The following is a 20,886-nucleotide window of genomic DNA, read 5'->3' as shown; positions in this document are numbered from 1 at the left end:
CTTAACTTTTGGTACCACAGCTATTGTTTTTTTTACCTTTATGTATTGTATATGTGATTTCCAACACAAAAACTCCTAATTTTAAGAGAATAACATAAGGTGACACTCATACCATAAGAATAATAAAGAAAAAACTTAACCTTTATGGTAATAAATGTGTAAATTGACATGAAAAAAAAAAACTATTTAGTGAATAAATGGGCCAGGGTTAGACAAAATTGTTAAAACTGTGAGAAAAAGTATGTACTCTTAACATAAGTAACTGGTAATATGATAAGTTACAATATAAGAAAATACAATATTTTAAATATTTTCTTAGCATAAAAAATAATACAAGTATTAAAAAAAAATTACCTACATTACGATGAACACTGTGAAGAAAGTGGTAACAAACATCCCGACCTAATTGGATTTTTTGCATGTATCTGCTCTTCAGGGAATCCTGGCAAGAGCCAGACTGACTATATGAATCCTTCAAAGGAGTTCTCCACAATATCATCTTCAGGAACCGGTCCAACGTGATCGCCTCGGGAAAGGCGGGGACATTCCGTAGAATACTTAAGCTGATTGGGCAATGCGGCAACAGTACCAGACTTTTGTTGTGACCAATTGTGGTTAAGGATGTGAATGTCGTCGTTGTTGTCGTAAATTGGAGAAGAAAAAAAAAGAAGCACAAACATCTTTACCAGCAAAAACCGCACAAAGCGTTATTCATTTTCATCATTTGTTTATGTGTAATTTCATCGAAGTTTTAACGTCACCTACATATTTTTGCCCTGTGGAGTTACCGTACTTGCGCATGCGTCAAAGGCCGACTAGGGTTTTTACTTAAGTACTACTTTAACTGCAGTTCTGATATCATTTTAAGCAGCAAAATTGCCAAAGCAACAAACGCTGCCGCAATGTTTGATGACGCAATCCAACACAACTCGATGACGTCACACGAGAGAATTACAATTGCAGGCAAGGTTATCGTTAGGACCCTTTTGTCATAATGTCAAGCTTTTTGCATTTTTCTTTCCACTTCTAATCCTTCGTACCGTTTGATGGAGTGCAGTTTTACAACACAGTATTAACAAACCATTTGAGTTGAGTCAGAGTTACGGCCTTATGACGTCATTATGTATTAAGATGTGAGCAAATACCTGGTGGAGTCGTCTCTCCCACCCGAGCTGCTCCAGTAATTCTGCAATGACCAGTCAGGCTTTATTATGAGACGGATGAAATGAAACTTGCAAAAGAAACTTCAGTAAAACTTAATATAAACAAACAGGGGTCCGCCTTTCACTTTAAAAATAAAAACTCCAATAGAGAAGTGAACGATGTCTAATCAACATTAGTTGGCAGATGAAGGCAACTCTGAACACCCAAAATACATGAAGGGACTACTAGACATTTTTCTTTTGGGTTTGACTTTGACACGCCCACACGTACCCCTTCAGTGAAGTTCACACCCATGGTTTGACTTCCAATCAGAAGAAGCTCCAGCTCTCGTTTGTGCCTCCTCAGGTACCGCGCAGCCTCCTGCAGACACACGCAACACTGACGTCACTAAGGGTGGGGAAACTTTTTCCTACCAGTGGAGTTAAAAATAAAATCATTTGTACATTTGCTATAAAAAGTTAGGGATACAGTACTGCTTCCCCGGCAGCTGGTGTTTCCTTTGCAATTTATGTGGATTGCCATCGACTGGAGATGGACAGGAAGATGTGTTTGCTTTTGCTTTTCACACACGCATGCTGCGCCCGCAGGGAAGCCGGCTCATACCACTTCTCAAGTATGTCAGATTCAAATTGCATCACCTTGTTTTTATTTGACTACATGAAAACACGCACGCGCACACAATCTTTGTGGGGCCATCTCATTGACATAATGCGTTTCCTAGCCCCTCCCCCCTAACCCCAACCATCAAAAATGATTGCCTACCCTTATTCCTTACCATAACCTCAACCATAACCCAATTCAAATCTAAACTCTCAAAAATAGGTCTAAACTTGCGGGGCCCAGCAAAATGGCCTCACATGGACGGGTGGGCCCTACAACTCTGTGAAATCCCGGAAGGTTGGCCCCACTATGTAACAAAAACAAGACCACACACACACACACACACACCTTGATAAGTATCAGCTACACTTGATGTGTCTAAACATGACCGTGATGTACTGAGCAAAGGCATTATTTCTTTTCTTTTTTATTTTTCTTCTTCTTTTTTTCTGGAGAACTCAATATTGTTCATTCGGCAATTTTACCGATTTGACATGTCATCATCATTGCTCTCTTTTTTTTTATTTTTATTTAGTATTTTGTACTTTAATCAATTTCTGTTTCGAACCTATCCCATCTGACCACGAAACAAGGAAAAACAGTAGCTTTTTCTTTGAAGCTATTTTTTAATCTTTATGGAAAGAGCCCCTGAATTGTGCCAGAGACGTCTGCAGGTTTGCCTCCTGATGGTACGAGGCTGAAAGGCAGCATTATTTTACATGGAGGTAACACAGGCCTGGCACTAACATCTACTGCCTTGGACGTGACCTCCCCGAGGCTGGAGAGAGGGACCTCTAGTTTGCACTGTAAGCTTTTAGGCCTGGTGGAAAGACTTTGAAGGATAGAAAAATAAAAGCCACAGTATGAGACGTACTTAAGTGTACAGTGCTTGCACATTTATTCATACACACTAATGAGAAGCAGGCTTTCTAGGAAAAGGAGGCTGCATTATTTGGACTTTAAAGGAGGCATAGTTTGACTTGGCAAAGCAGCTAAACAGTTTTAGGAAGTAACAAATCATCTGTGGAGAGTTACAGTAACTAATAGGACCAAGCTGAATGTATTATGCTACACAATTACTGAACGGCGAAGGCAATCAAAGCACTGCTTCTCTGCTCGGAGCAAGGAATATGTTGTCGTAAATTTATTGACATAAGGAACTGGCTAATTCTTCCAGCTGGAAGGAGAATCTGTGGTGCAAGTGAAAAACACATTTAAAAAAGGAAACTCCTGCCAGATGGTGAGTACCAATCTGGTCCAAGAAATACAGAAAATGCACTCCTGACTCCTGTCATCTCCTCAAATCCACACTTTTCTTTTGAGGACTTGCTCCCCCCGCTGAATATCTTCTTTCCATGCCCACACCCCAGATCAGATGATCAGACGGATATTTAATTCAAAATCTGAAGCTCTGATCCGAACCTATAATTCAATTAGACGGATGTGAGGGAAGAAGCACATGGCTGAGCGCTTGTGTGCCAACATTTGTTTGCATTCGCGGGTGATGTGTAGGAAAATTGACTGAACGGCAACCTCTGCTATATAATGTTGAAGCAAATCCAGTCCTTCTCAAATAGTGGGGTGGATCTTTTTTCTTTAATTGCACATCCACTACAGTAGGTGGCAGTGGCACTCTCATGGTCAGAGAGTGCACAAGGAGTATTAGCTTCTCTCCAGAGGCATACTTACATCCATTTTATAGACAAATGATACTATTTATTAGAGCTGTCAAAAGTAGTGCGTTCATTTTGAGTTAATTTAAAATGTCTTTATTTTTTTATTTTTTAAAACACGCAATTAATGACTGTCCCTTACTTGGAAAGCCTGTACTGAGGGAATTCCAGTCGCAACGCAGCAGATACATCCCCGTCAAAATTTAGCAGTAATAAATGTAATAGTAATGCATATATTTGTGGAGATAGGGGTTAAGTTGTATTTTACGATTTAAAAAACGTACAGAATTTCAGAAGTAATTTCATGTTAAAGCTCTTGATATGAAAAGAAAAATGCACTGAGCTGTCACCAACGTCTTACAAATGCAATCATGCCATCTAGTGGCAGAAGAATGACCTCAACACAAAACAATGTCACATTAGTTTTTTACAGAATTTTACATCTTTTTTTTAACTCAATTTTATGAATTATTATGAAATGGCTATATCAATGACTAAAAGATGCTGCCATATTTATATTAGTTTAGCATTTTCTTTCCACTTTTATGTTAACAAGAGTATTATTATTTTTTATTTATTGTACATTTAGAACAGATATGAAATTTGCGATTAACCGTGAGTTAACTATTGAAGTCGTGCAATTAATAACGATTACAAATTTTAATCACCTGACACCCCTACTATTTATAGTTGCAGCGGAGAGTTATATAACAAAAAACAATTGGGATGCACTGAGCTAAACCATCTTTTTTTGTATCCTCCTATTGTGTTTGGTAGCCTGGTGGTCCAGGACTTGGCAAATCTGCATTTATGGCAGAAGGGACAGCGACCTTTTTTTTTTTTATTGTGCAATTTATATTGAATACAAAGTAGTGATGTAACAGCAAAATTAATCTGCATGTTTGTCTGTAGTTCATTTTTTGGGGGGGAGAGCAATTTCCTGAGTATGTGTCTGTATTACTTCCTGTTCCTGCTGGCCCCTAGTCTGTCATTAAAAAAAGCCTAGTGGAATTCTGCCTAGCAACATGTTAGTCGTAAATGTGTGACTTGACCAGGAAAAACGATCCAAGTACTTCTGCTGATATAATTTGTTACACTTGTTAAACAGCTAAAATGGTGTGAATATGTTTTTTTTTATACAGTATTGTAGGGAATTGAAATTGGAATTTAAGAAGAAAATACTTAGAGGTTAGTAGCATTTGGGTGCAGTACAATCAGTTATGATGATAGAAACAAACAAGCATTTTCAGTGTTTAGTACTGAACTGAACTGATCCAGTAAACATCGCCACAACAGAATCTGACCTCTCGTGGTGCGCCGCCATGACTCAGCACCTCTGTGTAGTAGTCAACATTCTCCGTCATGAACTCGTCTCCCTCATGGAACAAAAGGTAAGTGAGCGCACACTGCAGAGCCTCCGCCATTCTTTCCACTGCAGAGACAGAAACAGGAAGAACATGAGGACTTTTCACAGTTCTGGAAAGATCTCCGCTGGATCCACACTAATAATGTGTATCCTCGAGGAGGGGATGTGGGGAAATCCATCATGACGCCAGCTGACTGACATCCACAAAAACCATCGGTGCGATCATGCTTGAGAGAGTGAATAAAAGGGCACTTGACCACACAGTCAAGTCTCGCTGACGTTGGGCCCCCGAAGACGTGCACCTTGTGCTCATCAGTGCGCGCACAATCACATTCTTTCCAAGCTCGTAAAGGCGCAGGGTTAACCAGAGGCTTCCTGTCTGGGCTGACGCGGTGCATCTGCTGCGGTCCGCTCAGCCTTCTCGCCTCAGCAACAGACGGGAGATACGAGCTCAGTCGGGCAGGAAAAGCTCACAGAGGGTTTCAATAAGGGAACTTCAAAACAACGAGAGGCTGCCAAGTGATGGTAAACGTGGAGCCACTGTGGGGTGTTAAATAATACACACAGTTGTTGAGTGACTTTATTACTTGTCTAATAGAAAACTAACAATTCGCCCTTTGCTTGTACTTTGTTTTTAGCTTTCTGCTGCATTGATATATTAACTCTAAACTTGAATCTGTGACATTTCTCTTCCAACAATAAATTGCCGTGAAAGAGCCAAAGCAAAAAGTTTGCCTCAAAACTACACTACACCATCCTGAGAATTGTTTTTCAACCATGTTAATTTGCTACACGAGCGAGGCATGCGGAAAATATCTACATAAATAAGGCACCTAAATGAGGTCATCAAAATGTTAGAAACAGCTCTCAGTATGACGCAATCCAGTTCTAACTCACTACAACCAAACTAATAAACACATCGTAAATGTGACACATGCTGGACCTGTTTAGATGTTTAATGTTAAGTTAACTGAATATATACCAAACTGAATTGTTTTCAGGTTTTGTCGTAATCAGGACTTTATTTTCATAGACTCAACCAACTAAAAGCAGGTCTAAGTTGTGGTGTAGGTGGCGTAATGCTATATTGGCAAATTTGACGGAGGCACAGGCAGACAGTTCTATGTTCTGCGCACACGTGGTGGTATAATCATATTTAATTCATAAACATGGCATTTAACGAATCATTATTATTATTATGGAATTGGAGGTGGTCTCCAAGTGCCTACTTCACTTTATATCATCCGCAAGTCTTGGATTTCCTTTTAAACCTACTTTACAATCTCCTGCATAGACTCCATCTCATAGACCGCACCTCTCCTGTGCTCAATTTAAATAGAATGATGGGAGCCGCTTCCATTGATTGGCTGCATTCACTCCCATAACAACGCAAACAACAGATTCTAAGGCACCTGCGCTCATTTATAAAAACACCAAGAGAAAGAAAACTCTGCCAGAGTGCACGCACTTTGTGCTAGTGCGGCACACACAAAAACAAGGCCATTGATGAACGATTATTAGTAATTAAGCACATGAACATGTTTTGCTTTTATGCTAGCAGTTTAACAGGTTGGACTTAATAAGATAATTAGAGCAGAACACATAATGTACTGATAGAAATTAGCAATTGTATGCTTCACATGTTATGAAAACCCAAAATAGATTTGAATTCCTCACAAGGGAGGCCCCTGAAATGCTTGGGGCCCCAGAAAGTTTTTTTTTTTTTTAAGAACATGTTAATCACAAACTGTCATGAGTAATTAAAACTGCGACAGTCCTGTCACACAGGGTGCAGTTCATTCCTCCGTTGGGAGGATCAAGCAGACTGCATCTTTGGGTGTATCTGCGTTTGATAAAGTCACCCTGATGTCAGGATGTGGGTGTTTCATGTAGTCAGCACCCATATTGTAAAGAGACTCACTTTTGAAGTAGGCGAACTGGAGGTAGTCATAGTGCAGCGGCAAGTAGTTTTCCATGGGTGACAGGCGGCCCGGCCGGGTGGCGAGATCTCTGACGCACTCGTGCTCACAGTGTAGTACCTGAGTGAAGTGATCTATAAAAACAACAGGTTTTCAATAAGTTTACTTCAATGAAAGGCCCTTTTGGCAAAATGGCTGCCCCTGGGATGAATGAAAACAAGGTGGATTTTGCTGCTTATTTCAAATTCCACCAAACGCAATATTCATCAGAATGTCGTGCTTAGACTAGTGGAGCCACAAAGAACATATTGTCATTTTTATTTTTTATTTTTTACCCGACTTTGCCTTTAACTGTTGCAAAAATAAAACAAACAATACAGCATGACGATGCATTTATTCAAATGTCAACAGACGCTAGGATACTATTGTTCCCCCTTGTGTTTTCATCACAGTTGCAAGTGACACTGCTGGGTGGTCTGTGGTTAATTAGGTTTCCCCCCACAGCCATTAACACCGCTGAGATCATGTGTGTGATGTCAGCAAATCTCATAAAACACACAGGGCCAAAATGATTAATTGCTTGTTTACATTTCACGATGGAAAACTGAGCTTGATGTTCAGATAAACATGGAGTCATCGCCCCCCAATGACATGCGCTAATTGGCCAGAAGACATCTGATATGTTTGAGGAGTGGGAGGTGAAGATAAAACATGGAAAACAGATACTAGCATGGAATGAGACAACTTGGAGGAAAGCCGGTGATTCCGTCATGTTAATCTGGATGCATTAACAATGACATATTTAGGTGTTTATACAGTACCGAGCCACAACATTAGGCTCATTTTCACAATATAACTAACTAATGTATCAAAATGTCCTCCATTAGAAAGTGTGTCAGTTTAGAGGAACTGATATAAAATATTGTGTACAGTACTCTACTTCTCATCCATATTTGGCTAAAATAGGCTTCAGCTCACCCAAAAAATTTACGAATGGATATCACTTGTGAGTCTAGTTTTAAATGTAGACATTTTGTAAACATTTTATTAAATAGCTTAAAGTGGAAGTCAACCTTCAACATTTATTGACAATAATATGTTATATGTGACCCCACAATGATTAATGTTACATTTGTGAATATGAATTATGCAGCAAAATCCAGCCGTTTTTTATGCATCTCAGGGGACGGCCATTTTGCCACTTGCTGTCGACAGAAGATGACATCACAGTGACTCAGGCATCAACCAATCACAGCTCACCTGTTTTCTGAAGCTGGGCTGTGATTGGTTGTTACCTGAGATCTGAGCAACTGCAATGTCATTATTGTCAATACATTTTGGGGGTGTTGACAGCCAATATATTACAATTAAAATATACTTTGAATGACTACTTCTCTAAAAGTGCCAACCTTAATCGAGGCAAAATTGTAGTAATGACTTAGATATAGAACAGAATCTTTTCACATTCTTAAGGTCATCATTTGTCTATTAACTCATTTACTGCCATTGACGTCAAAAATTCATTTGAACTATTTCTATTAGTTTCAAATTTATTTCCACTTTTGTTAACAAGAGTATGAAAACCTAGAATTTTGTTACTGTACATTTAGAACAGATATAAAATTTGTGATTAATTGCGAGTTAACTATTGGAAAAAAAGATTATTAAAAATTAGGGGTGTCAGACGTTTACAATTTTTAATTGTAATTAATCGCATGACTTCAATAGTTAACTCACAATTAATCACAAATTTCTATAACTGTTCTAAATGTACAATAAAAAAAATTCTAGGTTTTTATACTCTTGTTAGCAGAACTGGAAAAAATGTGAAACTAATGGAAATAGTTCAAATTAATTTTTGAATATTTATAGCCGTCAGTGAGTGGCAGTGAATGAGTTAATCTGAATTTTGTCTGTGGGGATAAAACATGTGTATCATCACCCATCACGTCACTCCCTGTTAGCGATCAGGATACAGTGTTTCATTTTTGTGTCTTCGTGGTGATGACAAAATTGCTTGGTGACCTTTTTGGGAAGATAGCAAATATATCACTTCCTCAGGTCGAGACCTGAGAGGAAAACCAGCGCTGTGGCCCGTTGCGGGTTTGAATGTTGTGAATGATCACTAAGATCACCCCAGTGCAGCTGCAAGCCTGATTTCCTCCCCCTGCCTTGTTGTGGTCTGTTCAGTCTCAAGAGCACATCTCAACTGTACATAAATTATGTACAGAAACGTGCAGCGGGTGTGATTAAACTCACTTATTGGGTCATATTGAAAAAAAAAAGTTGTTTTTTTCACCCTCTTTCTCAATAATATTTTGAGAGTAGATTTGAAAGTATTACACTCCAAAGTCACACAATAAAATAAACATCACAACCAACATCTTGCTCCAAGAGTGGAATTGAAAATAATCTTCTGATTATAAGTCAAACAAAACCCATCCAACACTAATTAGCTATGTTTAGGCCTCACATATTCAAAACAAGGAATGCTCGTCAGTGATTAAGCTGGCGCTATTGCACAAAAGCCACCACTATTTCCACTGATTGCTCTCAACACAAACACCCAGCAACTTTTTGCGCTGATTATATTTGTGTGTTTTGATATAGATCTCTTTCTGCAACTGTATTGTATGCAGGAAGCCAATTATTTGCACTGTAACTAAACTACCTAAAAATGAGAGAATCAAGTGTGCATATTTTCTCACTCAATATTATTCAACAAGAAACTTTTAAATGTAATTTTCATTATATAAATAGAGGGATGCAGTGAGATCAAATTACTGCCTTTCAGCCTTTGACTCGTCGCCAAATGACATCCTGAGCCAAGCCACTGCCAGGCAGATTTGATCACCTAGTGAGCACAAAGAGCGTTGTTTGGCCTCGTCTGAGCCTCCCCGGGCTCTTTCAGCACAACAAAGCTTAGCTCAGGCTCAGGGCCAAACAGAACAGTCACGATAGGTTGATAAAAAAATGCTTCCAGCTCAAACTCAACACGCTCATTGCTTTCAAGTTAGACACATGAGGACTCATCGGAATCATCCTTTGGAAAACGCTTTCCGGAGAACAAACACATTTACAAAATGATTACTGTAAAGCAGGGGTGACCAAACCGTTTTCTTTGAGGGCCGCATACAGAAGAATCGAAGGATGCGAGGGCCACTTTGACATTGTCTGACTATTAAATACGCTAAAACTAATAAGTCAAGCAATTATGTACGATAGTTATTTTAGCGGGATTTCTGTTATTTTTAAACAAGACAATTTATGGTTTTAGGGTATCCCACTAGAATAGATTCGCTCCTGCCCCAAACCGATCTTTACATTCAGAATGATCCAAAATAGAATAAAATAAACAGAAAGAGAGTCAAAGGAAAAGTAATTGGTAATAAAAATGACAATTTTTAAAGCAATGTTTACTTGAGGATCGTAGTTAATCATCAATGTGATATGTTCACAAATTAGACCTTGACACAGACAGTGGAGCGTGGAGGAAAACATTTTTGCTTCTGAAATGGAAATATCTTAATACATTCCTTCAATTACAATTTTTTTTTTCCATTTTAGTTTTAAATAGTTTATTTGCATATGTAGAAAAGCAGGCTGTGTTATCTGTCATTGTTTTTTTTTTTCAATTTTATTTATCAAAAGTACTAGTACTAGCCGTGTTGGCATGTGGTATGTACTCAAGAGTTCAGTACTCGTACTGCTATTGGTCTGAACAAGTGGTATCAAAAATCCCTAAGCAGTTCATTATCCATGATTTCTTATGCGGACAAATATTTTGAAATCGGGGTAGAATAAAGTGAAAGTCAAACTGCTTTCTTGAGTGAATTGCCTTCAAAACCATTCTGATCTACAGTATGTTTACAGCAGCAACATTCCACAGAACTTGTATCGCCTGACATGAACTCATTTCATCGTTGTGTCATAGATGCCATTCGAAAAGTAATGGCAGGCGTTACATCCAGTTTGTAAGTTTTGCATACGCGAGTGCTGTCCAGGTGTCAGTTGTTACCTGAAATGACTTCGTAGAGGCTGTAACGGTAATGAAGGTGATCGTGGTCCTCAAACTGATGCGGCCCCTGACACAAGGCCCGACACGCCACGTCAGCTTTGTAGTACTCCACCAGAGCCTCCTCGAAAAGACGGCTGGCCCCCACGTAGTCGCCTCGTTCGTATAAGTTCATTGCCTCACTAAAGAAGCGCTGCAATGGAGGAAAAGAGGAAAACTTTATATTGTATGTATTAAAATATACCATGTGTTGCTGTTTGTCAGTGTCAAAAAGACATTAAAAGCAACCTATAACTTGTTCATTAAAAAAAAAGTGACAAGTCTTCTGGTACACATGACGGTAGGAGAACTGCTCTTGTTTCAAATGAACACAAACTGCATTTTGAGAGAATAAGCCAAAGCACACAAAAATAAGCACCACATTTTAAATAACAATGTACCATCAATGTAATGGCTCAGAGAATGTCTGTTTACACTGGCATTAGAAGGTGAAGTAGAGTGAAAGTAATTGAAACCATCAAACCGAGTGGGTTTCATTGACAGATTACTGTGGCCAGATTTGATCCATGTGGGGCGGTAGTAACTCAGAACAGCTTGACGGAGAGGTCCAACATATGGGTCGAGACTAAAAACAGAAGTGGGCTAAGAGAGGGTGAAAGATTCTCAGTGGAGCAGCACACAAAGAATTCCATCCTCTTCAGTGTGCTCAACCTAACCACAAACAGCACTTTCCAGTCGTTGAAGGGCCATTAACATAAAGAGCCCTTCATACTTCGACTACTTTTACCATTATGTTAAGCACTGAAAAGAAAAACAATGATCAGGAATTATGACAGCCAGTCAAATGCTGCAGTAGGAGAAATTGGCTAAAATGTGCAACCACAAACCAAATATACAGTATGTATACAGTGCAATCACAACTCAAAGTTAAAAACAAATCTGACACCTCAAGAAATTCAAGTAACAATAATATATGTAAAAACTCAGGTACTTGATACCATCCATCCAAGTATCTCCTCCTTTTACCTGGTGAGGCCGAGCTTCTCGATCGACAAAATGATCCTCTTGGAGCCCCTGTTGATCTTTGTACTGCTCCAGGTTGTGACTCATCTCCACATGCTCTGGATTGGCTTGGAAGTAGGTGTGAGCTGCAGCCGCCGCTTTTTCAGGCTGTTTCAGCTAGAGGAGAACAGAGAGGAGTGTTTGTCAATACTTTAAAAATGAAAAATACATCGTTTTCAATGGAGAGAAATGACATTTTTAAAAATAGGAAAATAGAAACAGATATGACGACCATCTCATTTACAAACACAAACTCTTGTTTGTCAACTTTTTTTGGTAGCATTCCTGGGACAAAATGGTGCAGTGCAGTGCAGTGCAGTGCAGTGTGCCCCCCACACACACACACCATTGTATTGAGAACCTATACTGTAGTTACCTAATAAACTATACCATGCCTAAAAGCAATATGGCCTACCCCTAATTTTTTTGTGGCAGTGCAAAACATCTGCTCCTGGCACAGAACAAATCAAATGAAGGAGGAAAAAAAAGACGCTGGGTCTGAACTGAACAGATTTATTACATGTTTAGAACTTGAGGCAATCGTTCATCTCCTCAGAATTCAAACAATGTACATTTATCTAGAGCCAAGCCTTGAATTGTTTTTTTTGTTTTTTTTATTCAGACCAGGTTTGGACAAAAAAAAAGTTTTTATATTTCGCCACTGAATGGAGCTTGTTGGGCTACCCTATGACATTGTCTCTCTCAATTTTGCTTCCTATTGTTAACAAAAAAAGAAAGAAAATATAGTTGTGACGTGTTTGGCCACATCAGTTTCCTTGACCATCTGATATAGCAATGAACTGGAAACAATAGATGTCAGCATATTTTAAGAATTAAATTTAGGTTGGCTCACCCGAATCAAATAATCAACATTAAGATAATACAATCATACTGTAAAAATAAGAATGCATTTATTTTTCAATGGTTAAAGATTTGATGATATCGTCATCAAGTGGAGAAGTTTCAAATGAAAGAATACATACAGACAGACAGGAGCAGACATGACAGGCCACAAAGCAGCCAACATTACATTTACGTCATACAGACACCAAACTCCATCTGTTTAAATCCTTCAAGTTGATGACAGGTGCAAACTTAAAGCAGAGTGCATGTTTTCTCATACTCTCTTCTGACAGCTGAGCTTCCATCAAAAATAACAAGCTGCTTTACATTGGTAGGAAATAAGTCACAGGCTAACGCACAATCTACTGTACAAAACTGAAAGTATTTTCTGTGGAGTTACAGTTGAGTAAAGTATTTTACAGTCAACCAAAAATATTGTCCTTGCAAGACAGATCCAGGCAGGACAATTCCATGTGGGAAATCAAACCTCAGCTGGATATGCTCGACTGAGATGGTGTCAGCTGCATTCCAGGGAGCTTTGAGGAGATACAGTGTAGTCGACGTACCATCAAAGGTTCACCAGATCGCAGCAAACAGATAAGATGACCTTTCGCTAACTGATGGTTAACGAAAGCAGTCTCAAGAAAACAGCATTTGCTGTGTTGCTGCAAGCCTTTATGCTCAAGACGATTCAACAACGTGACACCGCTATCGGCTCATCTGTTTGCATGTTTTGTGTGAGTCCTGAAGACAAAAGCAAGGAAGTTACTTGCCGAGACCCCAGATTTCCTTAACTCCTTAAAGACCACCTGGCTTTAGGGAAGCGAAAGATAAATAGTCAAGTACTGTACACCAACCTAGCACAAACACAGCTGCGGGCCTTCTGTTACTGTATATATTTTTCCCCAAGCCAGCACCCGAATGAATCTTAAACATTATGCATGATCATCACAGCTTAACATAAACGTCCCGACAAATACACAAATACTACCACAGTGGCTCAAATCAAACTGGCTGGGTAAAAAGACTCATTCAAAACTGATGAAGATTTTGGAACAAGTTCCACACAATGTCACAAGTATTAATACAATCTAAGGGCTTGTTTTTTGTACACTACTATTATACACATGGCAGTCAAGAACCCCCAAATATGATATTTGGGAGGAAATTGTGTTTGGAATGCATGGTATTCAAGAGACTTGCAATATGTTATGACAGCAATTCTGGAGGCTTATGGTGCTATGGTGGAGATTTGGTTTGGCTATTTGTATGTGTTTGTAGGTTGTGCTCATCAAACAGTCTGTTCTCAAAGGAATGCCACATTGCTAGAAGTATGCATCATTTCAACGTCAAACACACAACAATAAACCAATGCCAAGGAATGAAAACATTTCATAGCATGTGGGCACATTTTTTCTTTGACCTACTGTAACATTTTAAATGAGTAGCTAAAGGTGACTTGCACTTAGAAACTCAGTCCTCACTTTGCCCTTCAAAAGTGCCAGAAGTGCTGAACCGACCACAAATACACCTGGTCTGACACAATAACGTATGCCAATATTGAAAGTGCAGTAATCTGCTAAAGATTTTATGAGTCTCTTATCCGCGGCAATAAATCACAATCAGATAGGAAAATTAAAGCACATTACATTTGGTTTCTGACGTTCTGGGACAGGTCTAAACACATTAGCATACTCCAGGCACAGTGCTTGCCTGATCGTCTCACAAAACTCCCAGGCTCATTTTCTTACAATGTACAGTACATGTATTTCTTTTATTAATCATTCCAGTACCTCACCCATGCTTGGAATCAGCTGTTGCCTGAGGGTGCGTCTGGCCTGGACAACCGTTTGACACTTTTCTCTTCCGTCACAGCCAAACTAGTTCAGACAATACCTGCACTGAATGATCATTTCCATCATGCGTGTTTTGCGTTAGTGATAGTACAAATGAACTGACGGTCATGCAGATGCAGTGGTAATCAATTCTCACTTAAATTCCAAGGTGGAGTCAGCAGGGATCGACTCCAGTTCCTGCCCTGATCCTGACGAGGATAAGCGATATAGGAATTGGAAGGACGTTTTGAATGCTTTGACTTTTACGGGAAGGAAACAATTTACACGGCCATCAAATGTGCGCAAATGTCACCTACGTAACTTTCAAAAGTTGAATTTAATTACACCCCTAAAGATTTGCACCTGCTTATTACTGTCTGGGGCCTATATGGACTCATTTTATGCGATAGAGCGGAAAACATCTGTGACTATAAGTACAATATGTTCATAACGCTTTATAAGGTCAGCGAGGGGGTTGATTCAGCATTTCAGGAATGTTCTACACAGGAGAATGTTAACATTATAGCAAACCTACTTATTAGTGCAGCTGTAGACACTAGTAGGCTACAGTATTTGTATACATCGTTAGACAGAAGCATTTAGAGGATTAAAAATAATGTTTAGGCCGTGACTCCGGTGGCAAAACTAAACATGTACTAAGCATGCAACCTTTGCTGCCAAGTTGCAGCATCCCATTGCAAACAACCCCTTAAGCCAATTTACAAACAGACAAAATGCATCCTAATCTCAACCATTCGGCAGTGGAACACGTCAACTTGGTAGCTACTTGGGCTGTTATAATAAGAACAATATTTACTCTTCTATTAGTGATTTCCTGCAGCTATGAGGACCTCTTTGAGAGGAATTCGTCACCAGGTGCTTACCCCCCAAATAGTCATGTAAACAACATATTAGCCACAGACGGAGGGCTTGAATTATGATTGCAGATGTATTTGAAGTGTAGACATTCCAACAGTTTAGAAATAACAGGAGGTGGAATTTATGATAAGAAGGTGAAACATTCATTTCTGAGTTTAAAACATTTTAACTAACAATTGAAAAAAGTATTTGCTCATATTAGACATCAACAAAAAGTAAAGGGGATAATATACCTGGAAAAAAAGAGGACAATTTCCATTTATCATATGTTAATTTAATAACTTACCATCTAGCAACTATTCTGGATTTGTATCGTTGCAATGATCAATTGTTGTTGTAGTGTTTATTTCAGCCACTAGAGGCTGAAGAGTGCCATGGCCAATGTTGTGGAAGCTAATAAAACATTTTATTCTCTTCCAGGGAACTGTTTTGGAAAGAAAAAGTCAGAGTATTTATAACACGCAGTAAAAATGTTAAGAATAATGGCTTTGACAGGAGGGGGGAAAAAAACAGAACACTTTTCCACCTCATATCACTGGGAAAGTATTGGAGCTTGAAAATATATAGTTGTTTTGAAGCATGCTTGTTATTATTCTCATTCATATCATTCTCAAGGCATTGAGATTCAATCTCAACAAGACTGTTTTGGTTGTCTTGGTTGTCTCTTTTGGTTGACGACTGCACCAACCTGAGATGGTGTGGAAAACCCAACTATTGAATCTCCAAGGTGGAGGCACACCCCAAACCGCGAATGGTATTATTTGTGTGACATTCAAAATGACAGACATTAAGATGCCTTGCAATTAATAAGTCACTGGGTGGAAACTTACTCATAATTATTTTTCACATATACAAGATGCAAGAATTACTGTGGTCAAACCTCTATGTTAATTCTAGCCTGTTTCTGGCATTGTTATTTCCCACAGCAAAGTATTAAATAATTACTTTTGCCACGACTTGAATTATATTGCACACCTATATGAAAATCAATATAACAGTTAAGAATGGAGTCTTTGTATGGTTTCTACCATGGGTCAAACTGTGACAGGCTGTCTCAATTCTGTTTTAAAAACATGAAAATAGATGCAAATGTTTGAAGTGAATCATTAGTTTGTGTTTCATGTGCCCCATTTAATATGTTACAGGAGAGTACAGTAGCAGCTATGCTTGGCACTAATACTTGGCAGCAGTATGTGACATGAAGGTCACGCTAAAGGAAAATGTGTCTGAATGGCTGCTGAATACTTCACTGTCTCCTATTCGAATGCACACAACGAGCACTTTGCCGATTCATTGAAAATACTTTGAAGAATGGAAAATATCTTCTGGATGTTGGAACTACTGCACCCTAAAATATGACTACTCCTGTCAGCATGATACATTTTTGTAAACTTGTCTTGATGTGTCAAAAATAAATCAACCTTTCCATCATTGATTTCCAGCTTTGATGAACACGGAACTGCTTTAACGAATGCTTTCTGTATTAACATATTATTATTCACTCAAGTTATGAATAAATCTCTTCATTGAATAACCACGCCAGAGAAGGGTTTGTTTTTCCTCTACTGCTACATCAAGTACAACTTGAACATATGATATAGTAACTTATGTCTTCCATGCACGTGAGCAAACGGGTTAAATGCACATGGGGTGGAAAAAAAAAACTTCCGAAATGCTGTTGGTGATGTCATAGGCGAAAGCTGTCTGCCCACGTGCCCTCCCTCCCATCACACCGCCCATTCCTCTCATCTGTCCATTACCGCTGACAGCCTTGCACAGTGGCCTCTTTCTGTATGTCTTGTCCCCACCCTGGACCACAGCGTTCCTCCTATAAGGTCATGCCTAAGGAATTTCTGGAAAAGGCTTCACCGCTGTCACCACTAGAAAGCCTCTTTCATTAGCTCGGGAAGACACACGAGGCATGACTAGCCCACGCTCCCCCATCTGTGGGTTCAATGGTTTATCTGCCTGGCTGGCAGACAGGCTGTCCAATGAATAATGTGACAGACAACAGACACAAGAAGCTGAGAAGTATAAGACCTCTGGCTTTCATTAAGGGAGAAAGAAAATGAACACGTGCTATATGGACAAAGGTATGAGGCTCAACTTATTTGCGGAGACACTCCAAACCAGAAGGAAAAGTCAAGCCCAAATTTAATTTACAAAATGTTTAATGTGCCCTCACTAGTCTAAATATAACATCCTGATTAATATTGTGTTTGTGTAATATGAGTTAAGGAGAAAAATCTATCCGTTTTTAATACATCTCAGAGGGCGGTCATTTTGTCACTTGCTGTCGAATGACAATGGCCACAGTTGCTCAGGGCTCAGGTATTGGCTAATCACAGCTCAGATTGCGAACGTCACATGACCAAACTCAGAAAAGAGGTGAGCCTTGATTGGCAACTTGTGAATGTCACATGACCAAACTCAGAAAACAGGTGAGCCTTGATTGGTCATTGCCTGAGCCCTGAGCAACTGTGATGTCATTTTTAGTCGACAGCACGTCGCAAAATGGCCGCCCCCTGAGATGGACTAAAACGGGTGGATTTTTAAAAATGAACTCATTCACTGCCATTGACGGCTATAGACGTCAAAAATTCATTTGAACTATTTCTATTAGTTGAAATTTTTTCCTCACTTTTGTTAACAAGAGTATGAAAACCTAGAATGTTTTTTATTGTACATTTATAACAGATATAAAATGTGTGATTAATCGTGAGTTAACTATTGAAGTCATGCAGTTAATTACCATCAAAAATTTTAATCGCCTGGCACAATAAAAAAAGAAAAAAGAAAAGATTATTAAAAATTAGGGACGTTAGGCGATTAATTTTTTTAATCGTAATTAATCGCATGACTTCACTTGTGATTAATCGTGAGTTAACTATTGAAGTCATGCGATTAATTACAATTAAAAATTGTAATCGTCTAACACTTTTGTCCATGTAATATACTTGAGCCTGATCCCAAACATTAGTTCACAACCATGATGAGCCAATCAGCATCAAGCTACTCTAAAATCAGGTGATTGTTTGACCATTTGTAACCTTGTCTGCGTTGCAGCTGACATCATTTGGTGTAAGGGGAAATGGCCGCTTCCTTTCCATCTCCGGTGACAGCTCATTGAAGCGGTGAGGGAGTTCACACTCAGGGATAAAATGTTACTCTTTCCCAAAGCAAACTGACACCACATCGGCTACTGTAGCCCTCGTCAGGCTTGGGAGTATTTACCATGTCTGATTGAGCTTCCTGGGCAGGTTGAGGGCCTTAAAGGGCAGCTTTGTGTTAGAAACCTCAAAAAGGTGTGGGAATGTTTAAAGTAATGCAGACAGGGCAGAAAATGGGCCATAATGTCTTCCACCCCCCTGCAACCCTCTCACATTCTCTCCTGGAGAACAGTAACACACACTCTTTTCTTCCAAAAGCTAAAAACAGGATTGGTTCACCTGCCATCTTATTTTTGACACTCCTATTTGCGAATCCACAACTGTTTCCTTTCACGTCAAGGTGTCTGTTCCTGGACTGGGAAGAAAAACTCTTTGGCTCACAGCTGTGAGCTTCTCATGTTAGATAAATGTGTTTGTCAAGGCGTATACACAAATATTTCCAAACAGGAACTTTTAGTGAGTGGAAAATAAAGAAAGGTTTGCCATTTTGCGTAATTCACATTTTTCCACCCTTTGCTCAAACTTTAGAAAATGATGTATGGCCTTGTCGGAGGAAAGAAACTATAAAGTGCATTTTTTCAGAACACAATGAAAAAGACACGAATGCTCCCAACATCAGGGTTATTTTATTTGACCAAAATTCACCAGGGAAGATAAGGGGATTTCCCTATCTAAAAGGAGTGTCACTTTAACCGGAACATTTACAAGCACGGGGCTCCGAGATCAAAGGTCTCACATGCGTGCGGACTTACTAAGCCTCTCCACTAGCCACACCAGCATGATGGTGTGTAAATGCTAATTCTTAAATAGACAAATGCTCACAGCATGGATCCAAAACGACACACTGTGAGTGTGTGTGGGAGCCAGTCAATATGCAGACAATGCCAGCATTCATACAGTCTCAGTTCTCACCCTCGGCCGCCCCCACGCACCCAACACATACCCAAGAGAAAAGCAAAATGTATTCAATTGGTCTGGTTTGGTACTGTGTCAAGACAAAAGTTGTTCCACGGTGTCTGTAAAGAGTCAGAATCAGATGACTTCTTTTTACTGTGGGAGGTATACATTTGACAACATATGTACACACACATCTTGCAGAGTTTACACAATGTGAATATACAGTGGAACCATGACAATCCGTTTTTGGACCCCGTCTAAAGTCTTGCCGAGTTTACTTTCAGTCAGCAAAATGTTGGGTACGCCGAGCAGGGTTATACAGGAATACTTGGTAGTTTAGCATTTTTCATTTTACTTAGTTTTTTTCCCAAGCAATTATGTTAGTTTTTATTTTCCGAAAATGCTTTGTTTTATGTTAATTTTTAGATTTTTTTTTTTTGATAGAATATTTGTCAATTGCATGATAGGGGGAAAAAAAAGGTGAAAGTAGTATTGTGTAATAAAGTACATATACTACAATTCTCATATGACCTTCTTCTTTGGACTTTAAAATTAATGCATTTAAAATTGTCAACTGGCTAAAATCAAGACAAAGGATATTTTTGCTATAATTATTATAATTAGTCTTAGTTACTTTTATAAACCGAAGATACTTTTATAAACCGAAGATGTAGTTTCGGTTAGCTGTTTTGTTTTCATTCACTTTCACTAACTATAAAAACCTTGGCACCAAGGGAGTATAAAGGAAAACACTCTCGGCCTGCTGGAATGCCCAGCATGGCAAGTGTGGTTTGCCAAATGACCCAAAACGGTCAACTTGACTTGTCCAGGCCCGAAAATCAAGATGTGCCAGTTTTTACGCTGAATGCATATACACTGTCCACAAAAATAGAATCCAAAGACTGAATGCAGCGCACTGTGATTTATACTTGACGTAACAATATTATGCTGAGCAGCCTGGATAGAGACGTAAATAATGCTTTCCTATGGATGAATAAATTCCATTTCCTCTCATCTGGTAATCTTAAGATTTTTGTTATCACTTGTAACCTTCAATAATTGCTGATGTCAGCTGTTTGATAAAAGCAGTCAATCAAAGGGCACATTTACATGAGCGCTCACATTCCAGACCATTGCTGATGTCAACCCGCAATGTCTGCAATCAGGTAATCAATTAAGAGAAAATCGGGTAATCAATTAAGAGAAAATTTGAATATGAGGGGAAGTCAGCCAGCATGGCAGTTGCTTTTTTTAAAACTGATATACTGACCAGTTCTTGTGTCAGCAGATTTTTTCCAGCTCACGTTATGGAACGTTCAAAAGTTTTGACCGCATAGTTCCAGGTAAAATTTCAAAAGTGGTGAGATCATTGCTTTTCTGGGCACGACTCAAACAATGACAGAGCAGCACTGTCACATAATCGCCCATCGATCAACCCTGGAAGAGTTATCGTCGACCGTCCG

The 20,886-nt window shown here is 39.1% G+C and overlaps 1 protein-coding gene across 1 annotated transcript in view; it reads right to left on the bottom strand.

Moving 5' to 3' along the window:
* The window catches only part of p3h2 (prolyl 3-hydroxylase 2), a 44,406-nt gene that overhangs the window by 4,790 nt on the left and 18,730 nt on the right, over positions 1–20,886 (bottom strand). The window contains exons 2-7 of the mRNA XM_077584867.1: positions 11,764–11,916; positions 10,741–10,930; positions 6,725–6,856; positions 4,742–4,869; positions 1,435–1,524; positions 1,146–1,186 (exon numbers count right to left, since the gene is read on the bottom strand). Of these exons, the coding sequence (XP_077440993.1) occupies positions 1,146–1,186; positions 1,435–1,524; positions 4,742–4,869; positions 6,725–6,856; positions 10,741–10,930; positions 11,764–11,916 (734 nt within the window). The remainder of the gene's footprint in view (positions 1–1,145; positions 1,187–1,434; positions 1,525–4,741; positions 4,870–6,724; positions 6,857–10,740; positions 10,931–11,763; positions 11,917–20,886) is intronic.

This window comes from Vanacampus margaritifer, chromosome 13, assembly GCF_051991255.1.
Source record: "Vanacampus margaritifer isolate UIUO_Vmar chromosome 13, RoL_Vmar_1.0, whole genome shotgun sequence".
Taxonomy (NCBI): domain Eukaryota; kingdom Metazoa; phylum Chordata; class Actinopteri; order Syngnathiformes; family Syngnathidae; genus Vanacampus; species Vanacampus margaritifer.
This window is presented reverse-complemented; position numbering and strand designations above follow the sequence as displayed.